General features: G+C 39.0%; 1 protein-coding gene across 4 annotated transcripts in view; it reads left to right on the top strand.

The window, feature by feature from the left end:
- The window catches only part of FNDC3A (fibronectin type III domain containing 3A), a 223,825-nt gene that overhangs the window by 132,255 nt on the left and 71,305 nt on the right, over positions 1–20,265 (top strand). For all 4 annotated transcript variants that reach the window (XM_023187363.2, XM_023187362.2, XM_023187365.1 and 1 more), the window contains 2 exons: positions 2,676–2,752; positions 19,068–19,305. In XM_023187363.2, coding sequence (XP_023043131.1) covers positions 2,676–2,752; positions 19,068–19,305 — 315 coding nt within the window. The remainder of the gene's footprint in view (positions 1–2,675; positions 2,753–19,067; positions 19,306–20,265) is intronic.

Here is a 20,265-nt window from a genome sequence, read left to right as displayed (position 1 = left end):
TTGTATTACCAAATTATAAACTATTTTAACGGCTATCAAAATATAAAATGGTTTGAATTGTAACTACATATACATGTTTCTGGTAAAAGGAGGGCAACTTGAAGCAATTATGTGATTTTACTATTTTGAATGTAATTAGCAATAACATTACTCTGATGGCAAAACAAAAACACCTGTTCTAATGACTCGCTCTAAGGATTAAATATGACAGCATATAAAAGGACCCACAGTAAAAGTGCAAATGCTAATGGCCTTTATTAAGATTACAAATACGATTTTCAGTGAATTCTGTCAAGTTCTCGCTGAATTTCACATACTATAAATAATATCTAAGCCACCTGTAAGGATTCAGGAAGTTAGTTTACTGTAATTTTATTTAAATTAGCTAATGGAAGTAAACCAGCGTTAGTTTAAAACAGTCCTCATTTCTCTTGAGTCTAGAAATATAGGAACTAAAAGGTGAGTTTTATATGAAGCTTTTCTGCCTAGAGGTATAAAGCAGCTCACAAGTTTTATCCAGTAAATTAATAGGTAATGTTTGCTTAAACTTAAGAAAATTTTATTCTTTCTCTCATGTTTTTAAGGATGTAAAGACAACAAAGGCCTTAATTTTCCTTAGAGGCTTTAGAGCATAGTTCTTAAGCCTCAAATTATATCAGTTGCCAATACTGCATAGTATTTTAGTGTTTACTAAAAATGTGATAAGGATATGTCCTTAGAAATGAAACTACCTGGTTTTGAATCCCACTTCTACCACTTGGGGAGCTTAACCTCTCTGTGCCTCAGTGTCCACATCTAGAAAATGGGGATGATGATGATATTTGCCTGATAGAATGATTATGAGGAGAAAAAATATGTAAAAGGCCTGGCACATAGTTAGTATTAGCTATATATAATTAAGATAATATTCCGGACAACTTCATGTATTTGGTGGTAGGCTTGTTTTGGATGGGAAGACTATCTTGTTGAAAAGTTCTTTTCAGCCAGATATTATATGTGTAATTTAGTGTTCTACACAAACACTTCTTACTTTCTCTCAACCACTTCAGTCTTATCCCTACTTCTCTTCTCCTCCCCACCTCTTCTGTCTTTTCTCTCCCCTCCCGCTTTCTCCCATTTCTCCACGTCGTTCCTCCTCCCCCTTACCATTGTTTTCTCCTCTCCCTCCCTTCTTGTGTTCTCTTCACTCTCTCCTTAATTGCCTCTTGTCCCCTTTCTTATCCCTCCCTTTTCTTCTCTTAACTCTCGCTCTCCCATTCTTCTCTCCCCTCTTGCCTTTCTCCTCTCCTTGCTTCCCCCTTTTTTCTCCATTTTCCCCACTTTCCTTACTCCTTTTTAGTATTTTCCCTCTTATACCCCCTTTCTTTTGTATTCTCTTTTCTCTTCCCTAGCTCTCTCATCTCCCTAGCCCTAATTTTACCCCCACTGTGTGGTTCTGTCCTCACCCCTTGCCCTCCCTAGAAAGGGCAGAATGGCTGTAATCCGGATTTGCTGGGACCTCCATGCCCTTTATTCTGGTTTTCTGAAGTATGTATAATATTAACAAAGTTATTTGTTTTCTACCCTACAATTAAGCTTTTCCTCCTTCATTTCTTCTATAGCTGAGAGCCATTATATAATGGTAGATTATAATTCTGCATATAAAAGAGATCCTTTTCGCTTTACATTCTTCATCAGACCTTTGTTCTTATTTCCTTAGAAATAAGTAATTTCTTTGAAAAGGTTTCATTTCAGGTTATTAAAAACCGGTGGGCATGAGGGGACACTGCAGTGTAGAGTTACAGGAAGAAAGGAACTGAAGGGGGGTAAGAGACTTTTTTAAAAGTTACATAAAGCAACTAAGATTTTAGTTCCTAGAAAGAACAAAACACACCTTCTCCAAATGCTTCTTTTGTTCCCAGAGACGTTAAAAGAGAAGATAAACTAGACATAATAGTTATAAAAGTTAATTGGAAAACCTAACACTGTAAAAGTGAAAGGAAGTGTAGAATGAGAGAAGCTGAATTTTCCTTTTTAGAACTTTTTAGTGTGAGAAACAAAAAAAATTTTTTTTTCCTTTGGGTAAATAAACGTATGGCATTTTTCTTTGTTCTTAAGCTGCCATAGACATGAGTCACGCATTACACAGTGTTTTAACCCTAGCAAAGCAAGTTCCAAATTTGTAACTATTCTTCCTCTTGCTTTTTTATTTTGTCCCTGTTATTTTTGAAAATTTTGACTTTTGTATTTTTCATTGATTTTTATATGCAGAGTTTAGTTTGATTTTTCTCTAGGTCAGTGTTTCTAAACTTACACTATTATAAGAGTCACCTGGGATATTTGTAAAGTGACTATAATGATTCAAGACCCCATTGACTAAGAATCTGTAGGAGAGCCTGTTAATCTATTTTTAAAAGCCCTCCCACCCGCCCCCGCCCCCTGCCCCCGCCCCCCGCCCCTTCAACTTTAAGAAACACAAATGTAGGTAAAAGGTAATTTGTGCACTTTACAAGATAAATTTTTATAACAGGTCAATCATCTGAATTTCTTTTTATAAAATGTATATAAAATTTTATAAAAATGTTATTGTTGGCTTGAGTGTTTAGATGAAGTATTCAAAATGTAATTCAAATTGTTTTCAACTTTAGCCCGATAAGCAATCATGGGTTAATACATCATTTCTGTGACCCATTCAGGTCCTGCTCAGGTTCCAATGATGTCTCCAAATGGTTCTGTGCCTCCTATCTATGTGCCTCCTGGATATGCCCCACAGGTATGTTTTTATGCTATTTTTCTTTTCATATTTATATAATAGTGATTATTCTCTTTGATTTTGATGAAAAAATACCATTTAATTACTGAGGCTGACCGAGTGTTGTGTATCTATCATAAATCTATTTATTTCAAGTATCTTAGTACGTTTGGAAAGGAAGAAAAATTTTTATTGGCAGCACTCATCATTTGGCCTTGTCTTTGGGTATTAAGTCACAAAAGAAAATTCATTCTAGAGTTTTATCTCCCTAAATATATGACTAATTAAAAATAATATTTTAGGTTGTAAAGTTGCCTACACTGACATTTTAAAATTTAGTCATTTGCTCAGATGTAACCCAAGACAATGCTTCCAACTTTATTCATACAAAGAATCTCAGACACTGATGGTAATTGTATGGCATGTTGTGTTCAATAGAAAAGAGTTTAGCTCTGCAACCCTGAGGGATGAGGATAATCAGTATCTCCACACACCTGTAACCTTTTATGCACAATGGCTGGAACGCTCTGACCTTATAGTAATTTATGAACACAGGCAAACTGAATTAAACTGTAAAATCTTCAGGTGTTCAACATCTTCCACTACTGAGGTTTCGTATAGTCTGCACTCGTTGCCTCAGACTATTTTGGGAAATAATCAGTTTCTTTCCCTAGCATTGAATTTACACTTGAAGTTTTCTTCAGACCCTCTGTTACTTCCTCCCTGATTATGCCAGAATATTGGTGGTGGGATATTGGGGTGGATTTTCTGCCCACTCTATGAAGCACTCAATCACATGAACGACGGCAAAAGAAGAGCGTGCTGGGAAGGAGAGAATGGAATGAGGTTTAGAGTCAGAAAAGGAGAATCCATATCTTATTTCAAACCTTTGCTGGCTGCATGGTCTTGGGCAAATCAACTTCCTTCAGTCTCAGTGCCTTCCTCATGAGATGAGATCATGTACTGCAATTACCTTGTAAGCTTTTCAGAATAGTCTCTACTAACTATCTCTACTTTTGTTTAGCACACTGACTCCTTGATATAGTCTGCATTCTGTCTATATTACTCTACTAAAACTGCCCTCTGCTGTGTACCAAATCCAAAGGCCTACTTTCCAGCCTGGTGCTCTTTGACCTCTGGTAAAATTTGGTACCACTGATAAGATTTACTGCAGATTTCCTTGACATCATGCTGCCCTGATTTTTTTTTTCCTACTTCTCTTTTGCACCTTCTCAGATCTTCTGTTACATGAAGACTGTTCTCTAGCAATAGTTCAGTTCATGATTTATTGAGTGGCACCACGTACTAAGCTCTGTATTGGGAGCTAGTGATAAAAAGATGATTAAGACAAGTTCTTTCAGTGCACTTGTAGGTTATCTGCTGTTCTCTCATCTTACAGTACCTTTTTGTTTTATTGTTTGTGGCAAACTCCTACCCTTTTCATTTCACTTCATCGTGAGCTCTGAAAGCAGTTTTCCCTGAGCCTTTGCAGGTGCTTCCCCCTTTGGGCTTTCATGGCATATTATTGATACATATATTCCTCTTTTCATAAACTTAGGAAACTAATTCTTTCCTGAGATTATGAATTCTTACAGTTCATATATTCAACAGTGTTCCACAACTATGTATTGAGTGTTCATATATGTCAGGCACGCTTGGGTGCTTGGAATATGTCCATGACTGAAAGAGGCAAAGACTCGTGCCACTCTGTGGTTTATATTCTTATGGGGAGAGGAAAATAAAAAGTGGATAAACTCTATAATGTTTGCTGGGCACGGTGGCTCACGCCTGTAATCCCAGTACTTTGGGAGGCCAAGGTGGGTGGATCACCTGAGGTCAGGAGTTCGAGACCAACCTGGTGAAACCCTGTCTCTACAAAATATACAAAAATTAGCTGGGCATGGTAGCAGGTGCCTGCGGTCCCAGCTACTAGGGAGGCTAAAGCAGGAGAATCTCTTGAACCTGGGAGGCGGAGGTTGCAGTGAGCGGAGATTGCACCACTACACTCCAGCCTGGGAGACAGAGTGAGACTCTGTCTCAAAAAAAAAAAAAAAAAAAAAAAAAAAAAATTCTATAATGTGTTCAAGCTGGTTATATTTTACAATAGAGTGGTCAGAATAGGCCTCATTGGGCAGGTAAGATTTCAGCCAAGTCTTGAAGGACAGGTGGGGGTTAGCTATACATCTCTCTGAGAAAAGAGGATTCTGGACAGAAATGGCCAGTGCAAGTGGCCTAAGATGACAGCATGACTGGGAACAGCAAGGAGGTCAATATGACTGGACTGATTCATCAAGGAAGAATAGTAGGGAATGAGGTAAGAAGTAAGAAGCCTAGATCATATAAGACTCTTATTCATCTTTATATCCTCAATGCTGAGTATATAGCCTGTCATATAGTAGGGGCTCCGTAAATATTTGTAAATCAGATAGTCATCCGAGTTGAGGTTCTATATCTTTAGACCAAGAGCCACAGAGATAATCTTCCTATAGCAATTCTTTGGTCATAAAGAGCCTATAGCCGGCTTGTCCACTCAACGAAGTTTAGATTTCTTGACATTTAAAGCTTTACACTGTTCTGTCCTGGTTTTGCCTTGGCACCATTTTCTTAATACTTCCAATTATGTCCATTTTTGTAGCCAAACATTTCTCACATGCTTACTTGGTGTTTCCTTAATGCAGTTATCTAAGGAATGTTATTCATTTCTCCATTTCTGCCTTCTAAAATTCTACCGACCCTTGAGGGCCTAGATCACTTCAATACCAGAAGTGGTATTGAACCACTTCTTGGTTATAATACATATCACCTAATATAATTATGTACAGTTAGCCCTTCATATCCTTAGGTTCCAAATCTGTGGATTCAACCAACCACAGATTGAAAATATTTGAAAAACAATTGCATCTATACTGAACATGTATAGACTTTCTTGTCATATTTCTTGAATAATACAATATAACTATTTACACAGCATTTATATTATATTAGGTATAAGTAATCTAGAGATGATTTAAAGTATACCAGAGGATGTTGTAGGTTATAAGCAAATACTACTCCATTTTATATCAGAGGCTTGAGCATTAGAAGATTTTGGTTTCCACGGAAAGTCCTGGAACCAGTCCCCCATGCATACCAAGGGACAACTGCATATGTATTTTTACTCCTACAGGATTTTAGGTTCCTTAGGATAGGAACTGCCTTTTAATTATTTTTGTGTTCTTGTGATAACTCAGATGTAGTAGGTATCCCATAAATAGTTGTCACATAAATTAATTTTAACTATAGTCTTCCTGGAAGGATTATGTGAAACTAGTGGGCTACTATTATTAATCTTAATTTAAGATGAAGATGATCTGTAGAAAATGTGTCATTTTCATTACACAGGGTAATCCAAAGACAAAAATCTAGTCTCGTCATTTTTTAGTTAATTTAAGTTTCCAGTGTATAAGACTTGATTCTTCCACAGAGGGCGAGCTGAAGCAGGGTGGGGCATCGCCTCACCCAGGAAGCAAAAGAGATCGGGGAACTCCCTCCCCTAGCCAAGGGAAGCTGTGAGGGACTGTGCCATGAGGAACGGTGTATTCTGGCCCAGATACTACACTTTTCCCACAGTCTTCACAACCCACAGACCAGGAGATTCCCTTGGGTGCCTACACCACCAGGGCCCTGGGTTTCAAGCACAAAACTGGGCAGGCATTTGGGCAGACACTGAGCTAGCTGCAAGAGATTTTTTTCATACTCCAGTGGCTCCTGGAATGCCAGCAAGACAGAACCGTTCACTCCCCTGGAAAGGGGGCTGAAGTCACAGAGCCAAGTGGTCTAGTTTAGCAGATCCCATCCCCATAAAGCTCAGCAAGCTAAGATCCACTGGCTTGAAATTCTTGTTGCCAGCACAGCAGTCTGAAGTCCACCTAGGACACTCAAGCTTGATGGGGGAGGGGTGTCTGCCATTAACTGAGGCTTGAGTAGGCCGTCCCCCCCCCCCCCCCCCCCCGCCCAACAGTGTAGAGAAAGCCACCAGGAAGTTGGAACTGGGCGGAGCCCACCTCAGCTCAGCAAAGCCACTGTAGCCAGACTGCCTCTCTAGATTCCTCCTCTCTGGACAGGACATCTCTGAAAGAAAGGCTCCAGCCCCAGTCAGGGGCTTATAGATAAAACTCTCATCTTCCTGGGACAGAGCACCTGGGGGAACGGGCAGGTGTGGGTGCAGCTTCAGCAGACTTAAACGTTCCTGCCTCCTGGCTCTAAAGAGAGCAGTGGATCTCACAGCACAGCCCTGGAGCTCTGCTAAGGGACACATTGCCTCCTTAACTGGGTCCCTAACCCCAGTGCCTCCTGACTGGGAGATACCTCCCAGCAGGAGTCGACAGACTCCTCATACAGGAGAGCTCCAGCTGGCATCTGATGGGTGCCCCTCTGGGGCGAAGCTTCCAGAGGAAAGAACAGGCAGCAATCTGTGCTGTTCTGCAGCCTCTGCTGGCAATACCCAGGCAAACAGGGTCGGGGTGGACCTCCAGCAAATTCCAGCAGACCTGCAGCAGAGGGGCCTGACTATTAGAAGGAAAAGTAAAAGAAAGGAATAGCATTAACATCAAGAAAAAGGATGTCCACACAGAAACCCCATCCGAAGGTCACCAACATCAAAGACCAAAGGTAGATAAATCCATGAAGATGAGGAAAAACCAGCACAAAAAGGCTGAAAATTCCAAAGACCTCCTCCAAAGGATCACAAGTCCTCGCCAGCAAGTGAACAAATTTGGACGGAGAATGAATGAGTTTGACGAATTGACAGAAGTAGGCTTCAGAAGGTGGGTAATAATAAACTCCTCCGAACTAAAGGAGCATGTTCTAATCCAATGCAAGGAAGCTAAGAACCTTGAAAAAAGGTTAGAGGAATTGCTAACTAGAATAACCAGTTTAGGAGAAGAACATAAATGACCTGATGGAACTGAAAAACACAGCACAAGAACTTTGTGAAGCATGCACAAGTATCAACAGCCAAATCAATCAAGCAGAAAGGATATCAGACTTTAAAGATCAACTTAATGAAATAAAGTGTGAAGACAAGATTAGAGAGAAAAGAATGAAAATGAACAAACAAAGCCTCCAAGAAATATGGGACTATGTGAAAAGTCCAAAGCTATGTTTGATTGGTGTACCTGAAAGTGATGAGGAGTATGGATCCAAGTTGGAAAACACTCTCCAGGATATTATCCAGGAGAACTTCCCCAACCTTGCAACACAGGCCAACATTCAAATTCAGGAAATACAGAGAACACCACTAAGATACTCCTTGGGAAGAGAAAACCCAAGACACATAATCGTCAGATTCACCAAGGTTGAAATGAGGGAAAAAATGTTAAGGGCAGCCAGAGAGAAAGATCGGATTACCCACAAAGGGAAGCCTCATCAGGCTAATAGCAGAAACCCTACAAGCCAGAAGAGAGTGGGGGCCAATATTCAGCATTCTTAAAGGAAAGAATTTTCAACCCAGAATTTCATATCCAACCAAACTAAGCTTCATAAGCTTAGTTTCGGAGAAATAAAATCCTTTACAGACAAGCAAATGCCGAGATGAGAGATTTAATCACCACCAGGCCTGCCTTACAAGAGCTCCTGAAGGAAGCACTAAATATGGAAAGGAAAAACCAGTACCAGCCACTGCAAAAACATGCCAAATTGTAAAGACCATTGACTCTATGAAGAGAATGCAGCAACTAACAGGCAAAATAACCAGCTAGCATCATTAATGACAGGATCAAATTTACACATAACAGTATTAATCTTAAATGTAAATCGGCTAAATGCCCCAATTAAAAGACACAGACTGGCAAATTGGGTAAAGAGTCAAGACCCATCAGTGCGCTGTATTTGGGAGACCATCTCACATGCAGAGACACACATAGGCTCAAAATAAAGGAATGGAGGAATATTTACCAAGCAAATGGAAAGAAAAAAAAAAAAAAAAGAAAGAAACAGGGATTGCAATCCTAGTCTTTGATAAAACAGACTTTAAACCAACAAAGATCAAAAGAGACAAGAAGGGCAATACATAATGGTAAATGGATCAATACGACAAGAAGAGCTAACTATCCTAAATATATATGCACAGAATACAGGAGCACCCAGATTTATAAAGCAAGTTCTTAGAGACCTACAAAGAGACAGACTCCCACACAATAGTAATGGGAGACTTTAACACCCCACTGTCAGTATCAGATCAATGAGAAAGAAAATTAACAAGGATGTCCAGGACTTGAACTTAGCTCTGCACCAAGCTGACCTAATAGATATCTACAGAACTCTCCACCCCAAATCCACACAGTATACATTTTCTCAGCACCACATCACACTTATTCTAAAATTGACCACATAATTGGAAGTAAAAACACTCCTCAGCAAATGTAAAAGAACAGAAATTATAACAAACAGTCTCTCAGACCACAGTGCAATCAAATTAGAACTCAGGATTAAGAAACTCACTAAAAACTGCACAGCTACATGGAAACCGAACAGCCTGCTCCTGAATGAGTACTGGGTAAATAACAAAAGGAAGGCAGAAATAAAGATGTTCTTTGAAACAAATGAGAACAAAGACACAACATACCATAATCTCCAGGACACATTTAAAGCAGTATGTAGGGGGAAATTTATAGCACTAAATGTCTGCGTGAGAAAGTGGGAAAGATCTAAAATCGACACCCTAACATCACAATTAAAAGAACTAGAGAAGCAAGAGCAAACAAATTCAGAAGCTAGTAGAAGCCAAGAAATAACTAAGATCAGACCAGAACTGAAGGAGATAGAGACAAAAAGAAACCCTTCAAAAAAAATCAATCAATTCAGGAGCTGTTTTGAAAAGATGAACAAAATAGACCACTAGCTAGACTGTTAAAGAAGAAAAGAGAGAAAAATCAAATAGACACAATAAAAAATGATAAAGGGGATATCATCACTGATCCCACAGAAATACAGACTACCATCAGAAAATACTATAAACACCTCTATGCAAATAAACTAGAAAATCTAGAAGAAATGGGTAAACTCCTGGACACATACACCCCCCAAAGACTAAACCAGGAAGAAGTGGAATCCCTGAATAGACCAATAACAAGTTCTGAAATTGAGGGGGTAATTAATAGCCTGACAACCAAAAAAAGCCCAGGACCAGATGGATTCACAGCTGAATTCTACCAGAGGTACAAAGAGGAGCTGTTACCATTCCTTCTGAAAGTATTTCAAAAAACAGAAAAAGATGGACTCCTCCCTAATTCATTTTATGAGACCAGCATCATCCTGATACCAAAACCTGGCAGAGACACAACAAAAAAAGAAAATTTCAGGCCAGTATGCCTGATGAACATTGATGCAAAAATCCTCAGTAAAAACTGGCAAACTGAATCCAGCAGCACATGAAAAAGCTTATCCACCACAATGAAGTCTGCTTCATCCCTGGGATGCAAAGCTGGTTCAACATACATAAATCAATAAACATAATCTATCACATAAACAGAACCAATGACAAAAACCACATGATTGTCTCAATAGACAAAGAAAACTTTCAATAAACTCGGTATTGATGGAACGTATCTCAAAATAACAAGAGCTGTTTATAACAAACCCACAGCCAATATCATACTGAATGGGCAAAAGCTGGAAGTATTACCTTTGAAAACCAGCACAAGACAAGGACACCCTCTCTCACCACTCCTATTCAGCATCATATTGGAAGTTCTGGCAATCAGGCAAGAGGAAGAAATAAAGGTTTTCAAATAGGAAGAGAGGAAGTCAAATTGTCTCTGTTTGCAGATGACATGACTGTATATTTAGAAAAAACCCTATCATCTCAGCCCAAAATCACCTTAAGCAGATAAGCAACTTAAGCAAAGTTTCAGGATACAAAATCAATATGCAGAAATCACAAGCATTCCTATATACCAATAATAGGCAAACAGAGAGCCAAATCATGAGTGAACTCCCATTCACAATTTTACAAAGAGGATAAAATACCTCGGAAAATGACTTATAAGGGATGTAAAAGACCTCTTAAAGGAGAACTGCAAACCACTGCTCAAGGAAATAAGAGAGGACACAAATCAATGGAAAAAACATTCCATGCTCATGGATAGGAAGAATCAGTATTATGAAAATGGACATAATGCCCAAAGTAATTTATAGATTCAATGCTATCACCATCCAGCTACCATTGACTTTCTTCACAGAATTAGAAAAACTACTTTAAATTTCATATGAAACCCAAAAAAAGCCTGTATAGCCAAAACAATCCTAAACAAAAAGAACAAAGCTAGAGGCATCACACTGCCCAACTTCAAACTACACTACAAATCTACAGTAACGAAAACAGCATGGTACTGTTACCAAAACAGATATATATACCAATGGAACAGAACGGAGGCCTCAGAAATGACACCACACATCTACAACCATCTGATCTTTGACAAACCAGGCAAAAACAAGCAATGGGGAAAGGATTCCCTATTTAATAAATGGTGTTGGGAATACTGGCTAGCCATATGCAGAAAACTGAAACTGGACCCATTCATTACACCTTATACAAAAATTAACTCAAGATGGATTAAAGACTTAAACGTAAAACCTAAAACGATAAAAACCCTAGAGGAAAACCTAGGCAGTACCATTCAAGACATAGGCATGGGCAAAGACTTCATGACCAAAACACCAAAAGCAATGGCAACAAAAGCCAAAATTGACAAATGGGATCTAATTAAACTAAAGAGCTGCTTCTGTACAGCAAAAGAAACCATCATTAGAGTTAACAGGCAACCTGTAGAAAGGGAGAAAATTTTTGCAATCTGCCCGTCCGACAAAGGGCTAACATCCAGAATCTACAAAGAACTTAAACATATTTACAAAAAAAAAAAACTCAACCCCATCAAAAAGTGGACAAAGGATCTGAACAGACACTTCTCAAAAGAAGACATTTATGTGGCCAACAAACATGAAAAACAACTCATCATCACTGGTCATTAGAGAAATGCAAATCAAAACCACAAAGAGCTACCATCTCACGCCAGTTAAAAAATTAGGAAACCACAGATGCTGAAGAGATGTGAAGAAATAGGAACGCTTTTACACTCTTGGTGGTAGTGTAAATTAGTTCAACCATTGTGGAAGACAGTGTGACAATTCCTCAGGGATCTATAACCACAAATACTATTTGACCCAGCAATCTCATTTCTGGGTATATAGCCAAAGGATTATAAATCATTGTACTAGGACACATGCACACATATGTTTATTGCAGCACTATTCACAATAGCAAAGACTTGGAACCAACCCAAATGCCCATCAATGATAGACTGTGGTGCATATACACTATGGAATAGTATGCAGCCATAAAAAGGATGAGTTCATGTCCTTTGCAGGGACATGGATGAAGCTGGAAACCATCATTCTCAGTAGATTAACAAAGGAACAGAAAACCAAACCCCGCATGTTCTCACTTATAAGTGGGAGTTGAACCATGAAAACACATGGACACAGGGAGGGGAACATCACACACGGGCCTGTGGAGGGATGGGGAGCTAGGAGAGGGATAGCATTAGGAGAAACACCTAATACAGATGATGGGTTGATGGCTGCAGCAAACCACCATGGCATGTGTATACCTATGTAACAAACCTACATGTTCTGCACATGTATCCCAGAACTTTAAGTAAAAAAAAAAAAAAAAAGAGAGAGAAAAAAAGCTTCAGAAGAAGCAAACTATTTGAAAGATGATATATAGTCCACACACCAAGATTGTGTACTTTACACATAAGTAACCTCCATAGCCATTTCTGGGGCCTGCTTGGTCCTTATTTTAGGCAGAACCTTACTGAGCTTTATTATTGCAGTTTAACAACTAAGGAAAGTTTTAAGAAATTGATGTACTACACAGAGGCAGAAATACGTGCTAGTGGAATTAAGTTATCAAATGAGGAAATGAACAAAACGTAAAACTATAAAACTTAAATACAAAGCAAGTGATGCCAGGAGTAGAAGGAACTTAATTCACTGGCAAATAGTACTAACTTAGAGTCCCTAAGAGCATTGTATTGCAGGACAGGATAACACTTCTGCTATTTCAGTGATGAAGTTAATAACTTACCAAGAGAAGTTTATAAACTACCTGAATGGGACTCCTGAAAGGCACTATCAGAAGTTCTGCCTTTCTTGTAATGCCTCCCTTTTTTATAGAATGTGGGCTGTTATGGTAGAGAGGGTGCCTAACAGGCAAGGAATTGTAGATCGCATAACGTGGGGAAAGAGCCTATCTGGGCTTTGGGAAAAGTTTCAGGTTACTCTTTTGAGCTGTGCCTGGTGGTTCATTTTGCCTTTATGATGCCATGCAGCAGTGAGGTCAGTGTGTTTTTTCAAAGATTTTGCAAATCAATCGGATCTCAGTCTTCTTGCTGCTTTTGGGGACAACAGCGAAAAGGGACAGACAGGGGAGTCTGAGAAACTACAAGGTGGGGAGACCTAAGAGATTTATATGAGATTGAAGAGATATAATAAGAACTGGAGAGAAAGGAGATGGTGGTCACATACTGTTGTGTGTATGTTTGTAGATACATAAATGTTTGTTGAATGAATGGTCTGTGTTACTGTTTAAGAGCTTAAAGTTGTTTTGAGCTTAAAAGTTAAGCTGTATTATTGTTTTAGAGCTTAAAGTTGGAATAGTTCTGGGTTCAGGGTGAGACCATAGAAGTAGGTTGCAAAAAGTAGAGAGGAAGCTAAGGTTGTGGGAATTGAGAAGGTCACAGAACCCTAATAGCTTGGGTGGTGTAAAGAGAGGGAGAAAGAAATGTAGCATTCTGTTAGTGCTAAAAGAACATATATATATATCTCTGATCATATCATTCATAACAAATACTTTTAGAGCATCAACCCATGTGCTAGGTACTATTCCAGGTCCTGGGGGGAAAAACAATAAACAAAACATTTATCATGGGCTTTATATTCTGGTAAGGAAGACACATAATATAAAATGTCAGATAATATACACAGTTTCCTTTCTCTGCAGCCCTTCTCAATTGTGTCTCTGTTCAATAAAGGAGAAAAAAAAAAGCATGTCTTTGCCTACTTAGAAATTAGGTGGCATCTGTGGTTAAGTGGTCAGACTATGCTAATGCGTCATTTAATTATATTTTTATTACCTTACCTGTATTTTAATTTTTATGAACACTGACAAATTTGAATTATATTTTATCTTTTTTTTCCTTTTCACAACTTACTGATTTTATTTTACATCACAACCAGTGTACCCTGTTGGTGCGAAATCTAATCTCTACATGGTGGCCATTTCTTAGCACCTGAGCCTCTGAAGACTTAGCAAATAGTTTTGAAGTCTGTTGCCTTCCTCTGAAGTTACTGGCTGCTTGAGGTAGTGGAGTTCACCATGCTCTCGGTTCTTATCTGGCTTTTATTTTTTTCCCCCTCCTCTGTCTACATCTTGGGTTTGGGTTTTGTTTTGTTCTGTTTTTTTAATTGTGGTAAAACACACATAATGTAAAATTACCATCTTAACCTTGTTTAAGTTTACAGTTTAATGGCATTAGGTGCATTTACAGCATTGCACTACCATCTCCACCCTCCATCCACAGAACTCTTCATCTTGCTGAAAACTGAAGCTCTGAACCTGTTAAATAGTAGCTTTCCATTTTCCTCTCCCCTAAGCTTATCTTTGTATTTTAAATGTTCTTTCTCAGCAGAAAAGTGGTTTTAATTTCATAAATAATTTAGCCGTTTATTTTTAATCAAATCTCTTGTAAACAACAACAACAAAAAAGACACTAGAAGACCTATGGATTCTATGCCCACAAAGTAGATAAGAACATGGAATCTGAAGCCAAGTTGCCTGAGTTCAAATACTGGCTTCTTCACTTTCTACTTATATGACCCTGGGCAAGTTGTTTAACATCTCTGTGCCTCAGTTTCTCCATCTGAAAAATTGAAATAATAATAGTATGTAACATTGTTCCAAGGATCAACTAGTTCATATATGTCCCTTCAGTGTTAAAAATATCAAACAAGTGATACAGAATAAATGCAGTAGAAATTATAGGAGAGAGAGATCACTGAGATTGTAGTACCTGGGGGAGAGTTCATGGGGGAGCAGTCAAATGGTGTCTTCCACAGACTCCTAGCCCCACACCTCCACCAGTATTTGCGCATCTGCAGTTATGTGCTCTGTCTTCTCATCCAGCCCACAAACTCTACTTCCTCATCTGTAACACAAACTTTCCTACTCCTGTCCAGACTCAGTTCCCCCACTGGGATACTGGAACCTGTCCCTTTTTGCCTGCATATTTCTAGCATTTTCTAGCATTTTTCTTTTCTCTCTTCTGCATTATCAGTTTCTTGTTCTCTGCTGGGTTATTTTCATTAGTATCTTGAGCCTTTTGTAATTTCACTCCTGAAAACAACAAAACATTAAAGTTTCTTGACTTCACTACTCCTATGAGCCACCACCCTATTTCTGTATTCCCCTTTGCAGCAGAACATTTTAAAATTGTGCAGTTAGCTCTAATTCTTCTCCTTACTTTTTCTCTTAAACCCACTACAGTTAGGCTTTGACCCTATGACTGTACCAAAACTGCTTTCCAAGATCACAGTAATGTCTACATTGCTAAATCCATTGGTCAGATTCTTAGTCTTCCTGAATGGGAAGCTTGACCTGTCAGCAGCATTTGACACAGTTAGTCCTTCCTCCTTGACACGTTTCACCAAACTTCCAGACTCTATACACTCTCTTAGTTTTCCTTCTACCTCGCTTGGTCATCCCTTCCCAATCTTGCCAGAGTTGCAGACTAGTATATCTTAACAGTCTATTCAACATTTCCACTAAGTTGTCTTATAAACTCTTCAAACTCACAAGTGCAAAACTTGAAACTCCAAATCTCTTCCCCTGAAAAAAACTTGTTCTACTCCACAGCCTTCCTCATCACATTGATAGAAGACTGTTCTTCCCTAACTACTTTTTCTCACTTCCCACATGGAATCATCAGCTAATCTTGTCTTGTTTCTTTACTTTTTTTTTTTTCTTTTTGAGATGGAGTCTTGCTCTGTCACCCAGGCTGGAGTGCAGTGGCACAATCTCGGCTCACTGCAACCTCTGCCTCTCGAGTTCAAACGAATCTTCTGCCTCAGCCTCCCAAGCAGCTGGGACTACAGGTGCGTGCCACCATGCCTGGCTAATTTTTGTATTTTTAGTAGAGACGGAATTTCACCATATTGGCCAGTCTGGTCTCGAATTCCTGACCTCGTGATCCACCTGCCTCAGCCTCCCAAACTGCTGGGATTACAGGCATGAGCCACCGTACCTGGCCTCTACTTTTAAATATATGCAGAATGTGGGTCACTTCTCACCATCACCACTGCTGCCTCCCTGGTCTTAGCCATGATCATCTCTTGCCTAGATTACTACAGTAGCTTTCTGAATGGTTTCCCTGCTTTTGTCTTTGCCTCCCTATGATCTGTTCTCAACTCAGCAGCCAGAATTATCCTGTCAAATATAAGGTTACATCAGGAATTCTCAACTGTAGTAATGTAAACATTTGAGGTGGGATGATGTTTTTGTTGTCCTCTGTGTTGTTGGGTATTTAGCAGCATTCCTGGCCTCTCTACTTTCTAGATGTTAATAGTGCACCTGCCCTTCCCCTCCCTGAGTTGTGACAACTATAAATGTCTCCAGACCCTACCACATATCCTCTAGGAGTCAGAAACACTAGATTTTATCACTCTTCTGCCCGAAACTTTGTAATGATTTCCCATTCCACTGACAGTAAATGATGAACTCCAACTCCTTAATAGTAGCCTGTGTCGTGGTGCCTGACCACCCTATCACCCCTTCATTTCTTTGACTTCATCTGCTTCTGCCTTTGCTCCTTTATACTCATGCAGTCACACCAGCTTCCTTTCATTCCTTGGGTATAATCAGCCCCACTTCTACCTTAGGGGCTTTATTCTAACTGTTACCTCTGCCTAGAACAAATCTTCCAGATTTCTGCATGGTTAATTCCTCCCACTTCCTTGAAGTTTCTGTTAAAGCTTTACTTTGCCAATAAGGCCTACTCTGATCACTGTATTTATTCTGTAACCTGCTCCTTTCTGACAACACTTCTGATAGCCCTTACTTGCTCTGCCTTTTCCGTAGTATTTATCACCTTGCAACATGCTAAATAACTTACTGGTTGTGTTTGTCTGTCCCTGTTAGTATGGGTTCCCCACAAATATTTAATATAGCATTCTAATGTTTTTCTTTCTTTGAATTATCAGTTTGTTTTGCTGAAAAATAATGTTTTAAATGAGTGGAGGAGGTAAAATTAGAGCTAGAATTGGAAGGATAGACAAGATTATTATAGATTAAAGGGAAGCAAAGTGAAGAAGAAAAATTGCATAAACGAAAGTACAGGGTATAGAAATGTATAGTCACTGTGAAGACAAGTTTTTTATTATACCAGCCTGACTGCAGTTAATGGTTCAGGATTTGTTGCAAAAGAATGATACGACTTTGAAGGTGGGTTGGAACCAGGTTGAATGAATATGAAGTACAAGCCTCTTGGAAATGGAGAGTTTTTTAAGATTTGTGAATTGGAGAGTGATAACAGTGAAAGGGGTATTGTGACAGATACTGTGATTTGGCTCACTTAAAATCCATTTCAAACTTCTTCCAGTGTTCCTTCCTGTAGGGTAGAACCTAAAAAGCTATCAGCAGTTTCTAGATTCCCTTCAGGTAGGGTTCTGGATATTATTTAGTTTCCATCAATCATATGTGCTTGCTTGAAGCTTAAATTCAGAACTGAGTTAAATAGAGAGAAAGGGGTCTGAGGCATCCGTTTTGCTGAAAACAAGACATTATGTTTCTAGACCCAGCATATTAAAAACAGTTAATTCATTTGGTCTTCTAGTCCCCTGTTAGAAGAGTCATGTTACACTCCAGTAGGTAAGGAGAGTTTAATAATCTACTTAATGTTTGTAATTTAGGCTTATCTATACCCAGATAAGTGTGTTTTCTAGTATACCTATACCTATACCTACCAAGCACATATATTTATAAAATAATTTGCTATCCTTAAGCATAATAAAACTTTGCCTTCCTGAAAATTAGGATTTGCCTTTAAATTAGCACTTAACATTGTGATCATTTTCTGTTTCCTGAGGAAAGCCATTTGTTATACCTTGATAGTTACCATTTAAGTCTAAAAGAATAAGGGCCCTATTTTACTGAGGGATTTCTAATTTTGAGATAAAGTCCTTTAATTTTTTAGGGTTTCCTGTGTGTCTTTTTAGCTCCAGTAAGGTTCACAGGGGAGTAAGACTTATCATTTAAAAAAATTTATCCCACAGTGTAATTCCTGTTTTTTGTTTTTTTTTTTAGTTTGTAATTTCTAAGCCTCAAAGCCACAGATATTTTTCCTAACTAGGAGTTAATATAATAATATTCAGTATTTGTGTCCCTTTAAATGATCAGCTATAAAATTGTCCTGGTCATGGTCATAAGAATTTTGCATCTAAATTCTAACATGTCATTGATTGTCTGATTGAGTCTGGATCCAGTTGTTTTGTTTTCTATTTGGTCTTTCCACAGCTTGTTTTCCCTCACTCGCAGTCATAATATGGAAAAAGAAATTGATTCCTGAACCTCTTGTGTCTAAACCAAAATTACTCCATCAGGAAGTGCACATAGGATAAATATCTAGTATCATAACTTATTATGTTATTCTTTAGCTTGTCTAATCAGTGTTTTGAGGTTTATATTGAATTGTATAACAAAAACTAATTCTTCATTTTGTTTGGTGCTAATTTATATGTACCAGTATATTTAATAAGTTCTTTTCATGTTGATTCTCCAAAATTTTTAAATTTCTAATGGTGTAAAAATTCTTACTCTTAACATTTTTATTTTATTTTATTTTATTTTTTATTTATTTTTTATTTTATTTATTTATTTTTTAATTTTTGAGACAGAGTCTTGCTCTGTTGCCCAGGCTAGAGTGCAATGGCGCTATCTCGGCTCACCGCAACCTCCACCTCCTAGGTTCAAGCAATTCTCCTGCCTCAGCCTTCCGAGTAGCTGGAATTACAAGTATAGGCCACCATGCCCGGCTAATTTTTGTATTATTAGTAGAGACGGGGTTTCACCATGTTGCCCAGGCTGTTCTTGAACTCCTGACCCCAGGTGACCCACCCACCTCGGCCTCCCAAAGTACTGGAATTAGAGGCATGAGCCACCATGCCCACCTTACTCTTAACATTTTTAAAAGAATTGCTTATATTCTGTGGAAGAAATTTTAATCTTATGTTCATGTTGTAGGTTATCGAAGACAATGGTGTTCGAAGAGTTGTCGTGGTCCCTCAGGCACCAGAGTTTCACCCTGGTGGTCACACAGTTCTCCACCGTTCTCCACATCCTCCTCTGCCCGGTTTCATTCCTGTCCCAACCATGATGCCCCCTCCACCACGTCATATGTACTCACCAGTGACTGGAGCTGGAGACATGACAACACAGTATATGCCACAGTATCAGTCTTCACAAGTCTATGGAGATGTAGGTAAGACATCTAAAAGTATTCCACTGTTATTGAATTGGATATTCTTTGCTTGGATATAATAGATGCCATTATCATATCACATTAAAGAAACAGCACATGGTAATAATATAACAGGCATTTTTCTTTTACTCAAGTACTATATTAGGTGCTTCATCCTCATGATCACCCTTCAAGGCAGGTAAGTAAACAGAAAAATCAAAGAGGGGAAGTAACTTATATCGTGCAGCACTACTTAGTGGTGCACATTCAAACAAGAGGTCTTTTCCTCTGGCCTGCAATCTAGGCGCTGAGAAAATTTTCAGCCTGGAATAACCATGGCATTGTTAAATCCTATCGGCTGTGATGCCACTACACAAAGTTGCTAAGCTCTGTGAGGGATTGAAAAAACATAACCTCGAGGCCAGGCGCGGTGGCTCACGCCTGTAATGCCAGCACTTTGGGAGGCCGAGGTGGGCGGATCATGAGGTCAGGAATTCGAGATCAGTCTGACCAACATGATGAAACCCCGCCTCTACTAAAAATACAAGACTTAGCCGGGCGTGGTGACGCACGCCCGTAATCCCAGCTACTCAGGAGGCTGAGGCAGGAGAATCACTTGAACCAGGGAGGCGGAAGTTGCAGTGAGCTGAGATAGTGCCACTGCACTCCAGCCTGGGTGACAGAGTGAGACTACATCTCAAAAAAAAGAAAAACAAAAAACATAACCTCTGCCCTCAGGGAGTTAATACATTTGGGGAAAGAGTAGGCTACTAAACATAAACACAAAATAGTATCTTGATATGTCTCATAGCTTTAAACACTGCCTGTATACTGATAGCTCTCACATTTATATCTTCAGCCCAGACCTCTCTAAGCGCCAGACTTATTCCTGACTGCCTTCTCAGTAACTCCACACAGATGTCTCATGCATTTCAGAACATTTCTAAACAGAAATGTCAAATGTGGACCCCCACGACTTGC

This window comes from Piliocolobus tephrosceles, chromosome X (genome assembly GCF_002776525.5).
Source record: "Piliocolobus tephrosceles isolate RC106 chromosome X, ASM277652v3, whole genome shotgun sequence".
Lineage (NCBI taxonomy): Eukaryota > Metazoa > Chordata > Mammalia > Primates > Cercopithecidae > Piliocolobus > Piliocolobus tephrosceles.
This window is presented reverse-complemented; position numbering and strand designations above follow the sequence as displayed.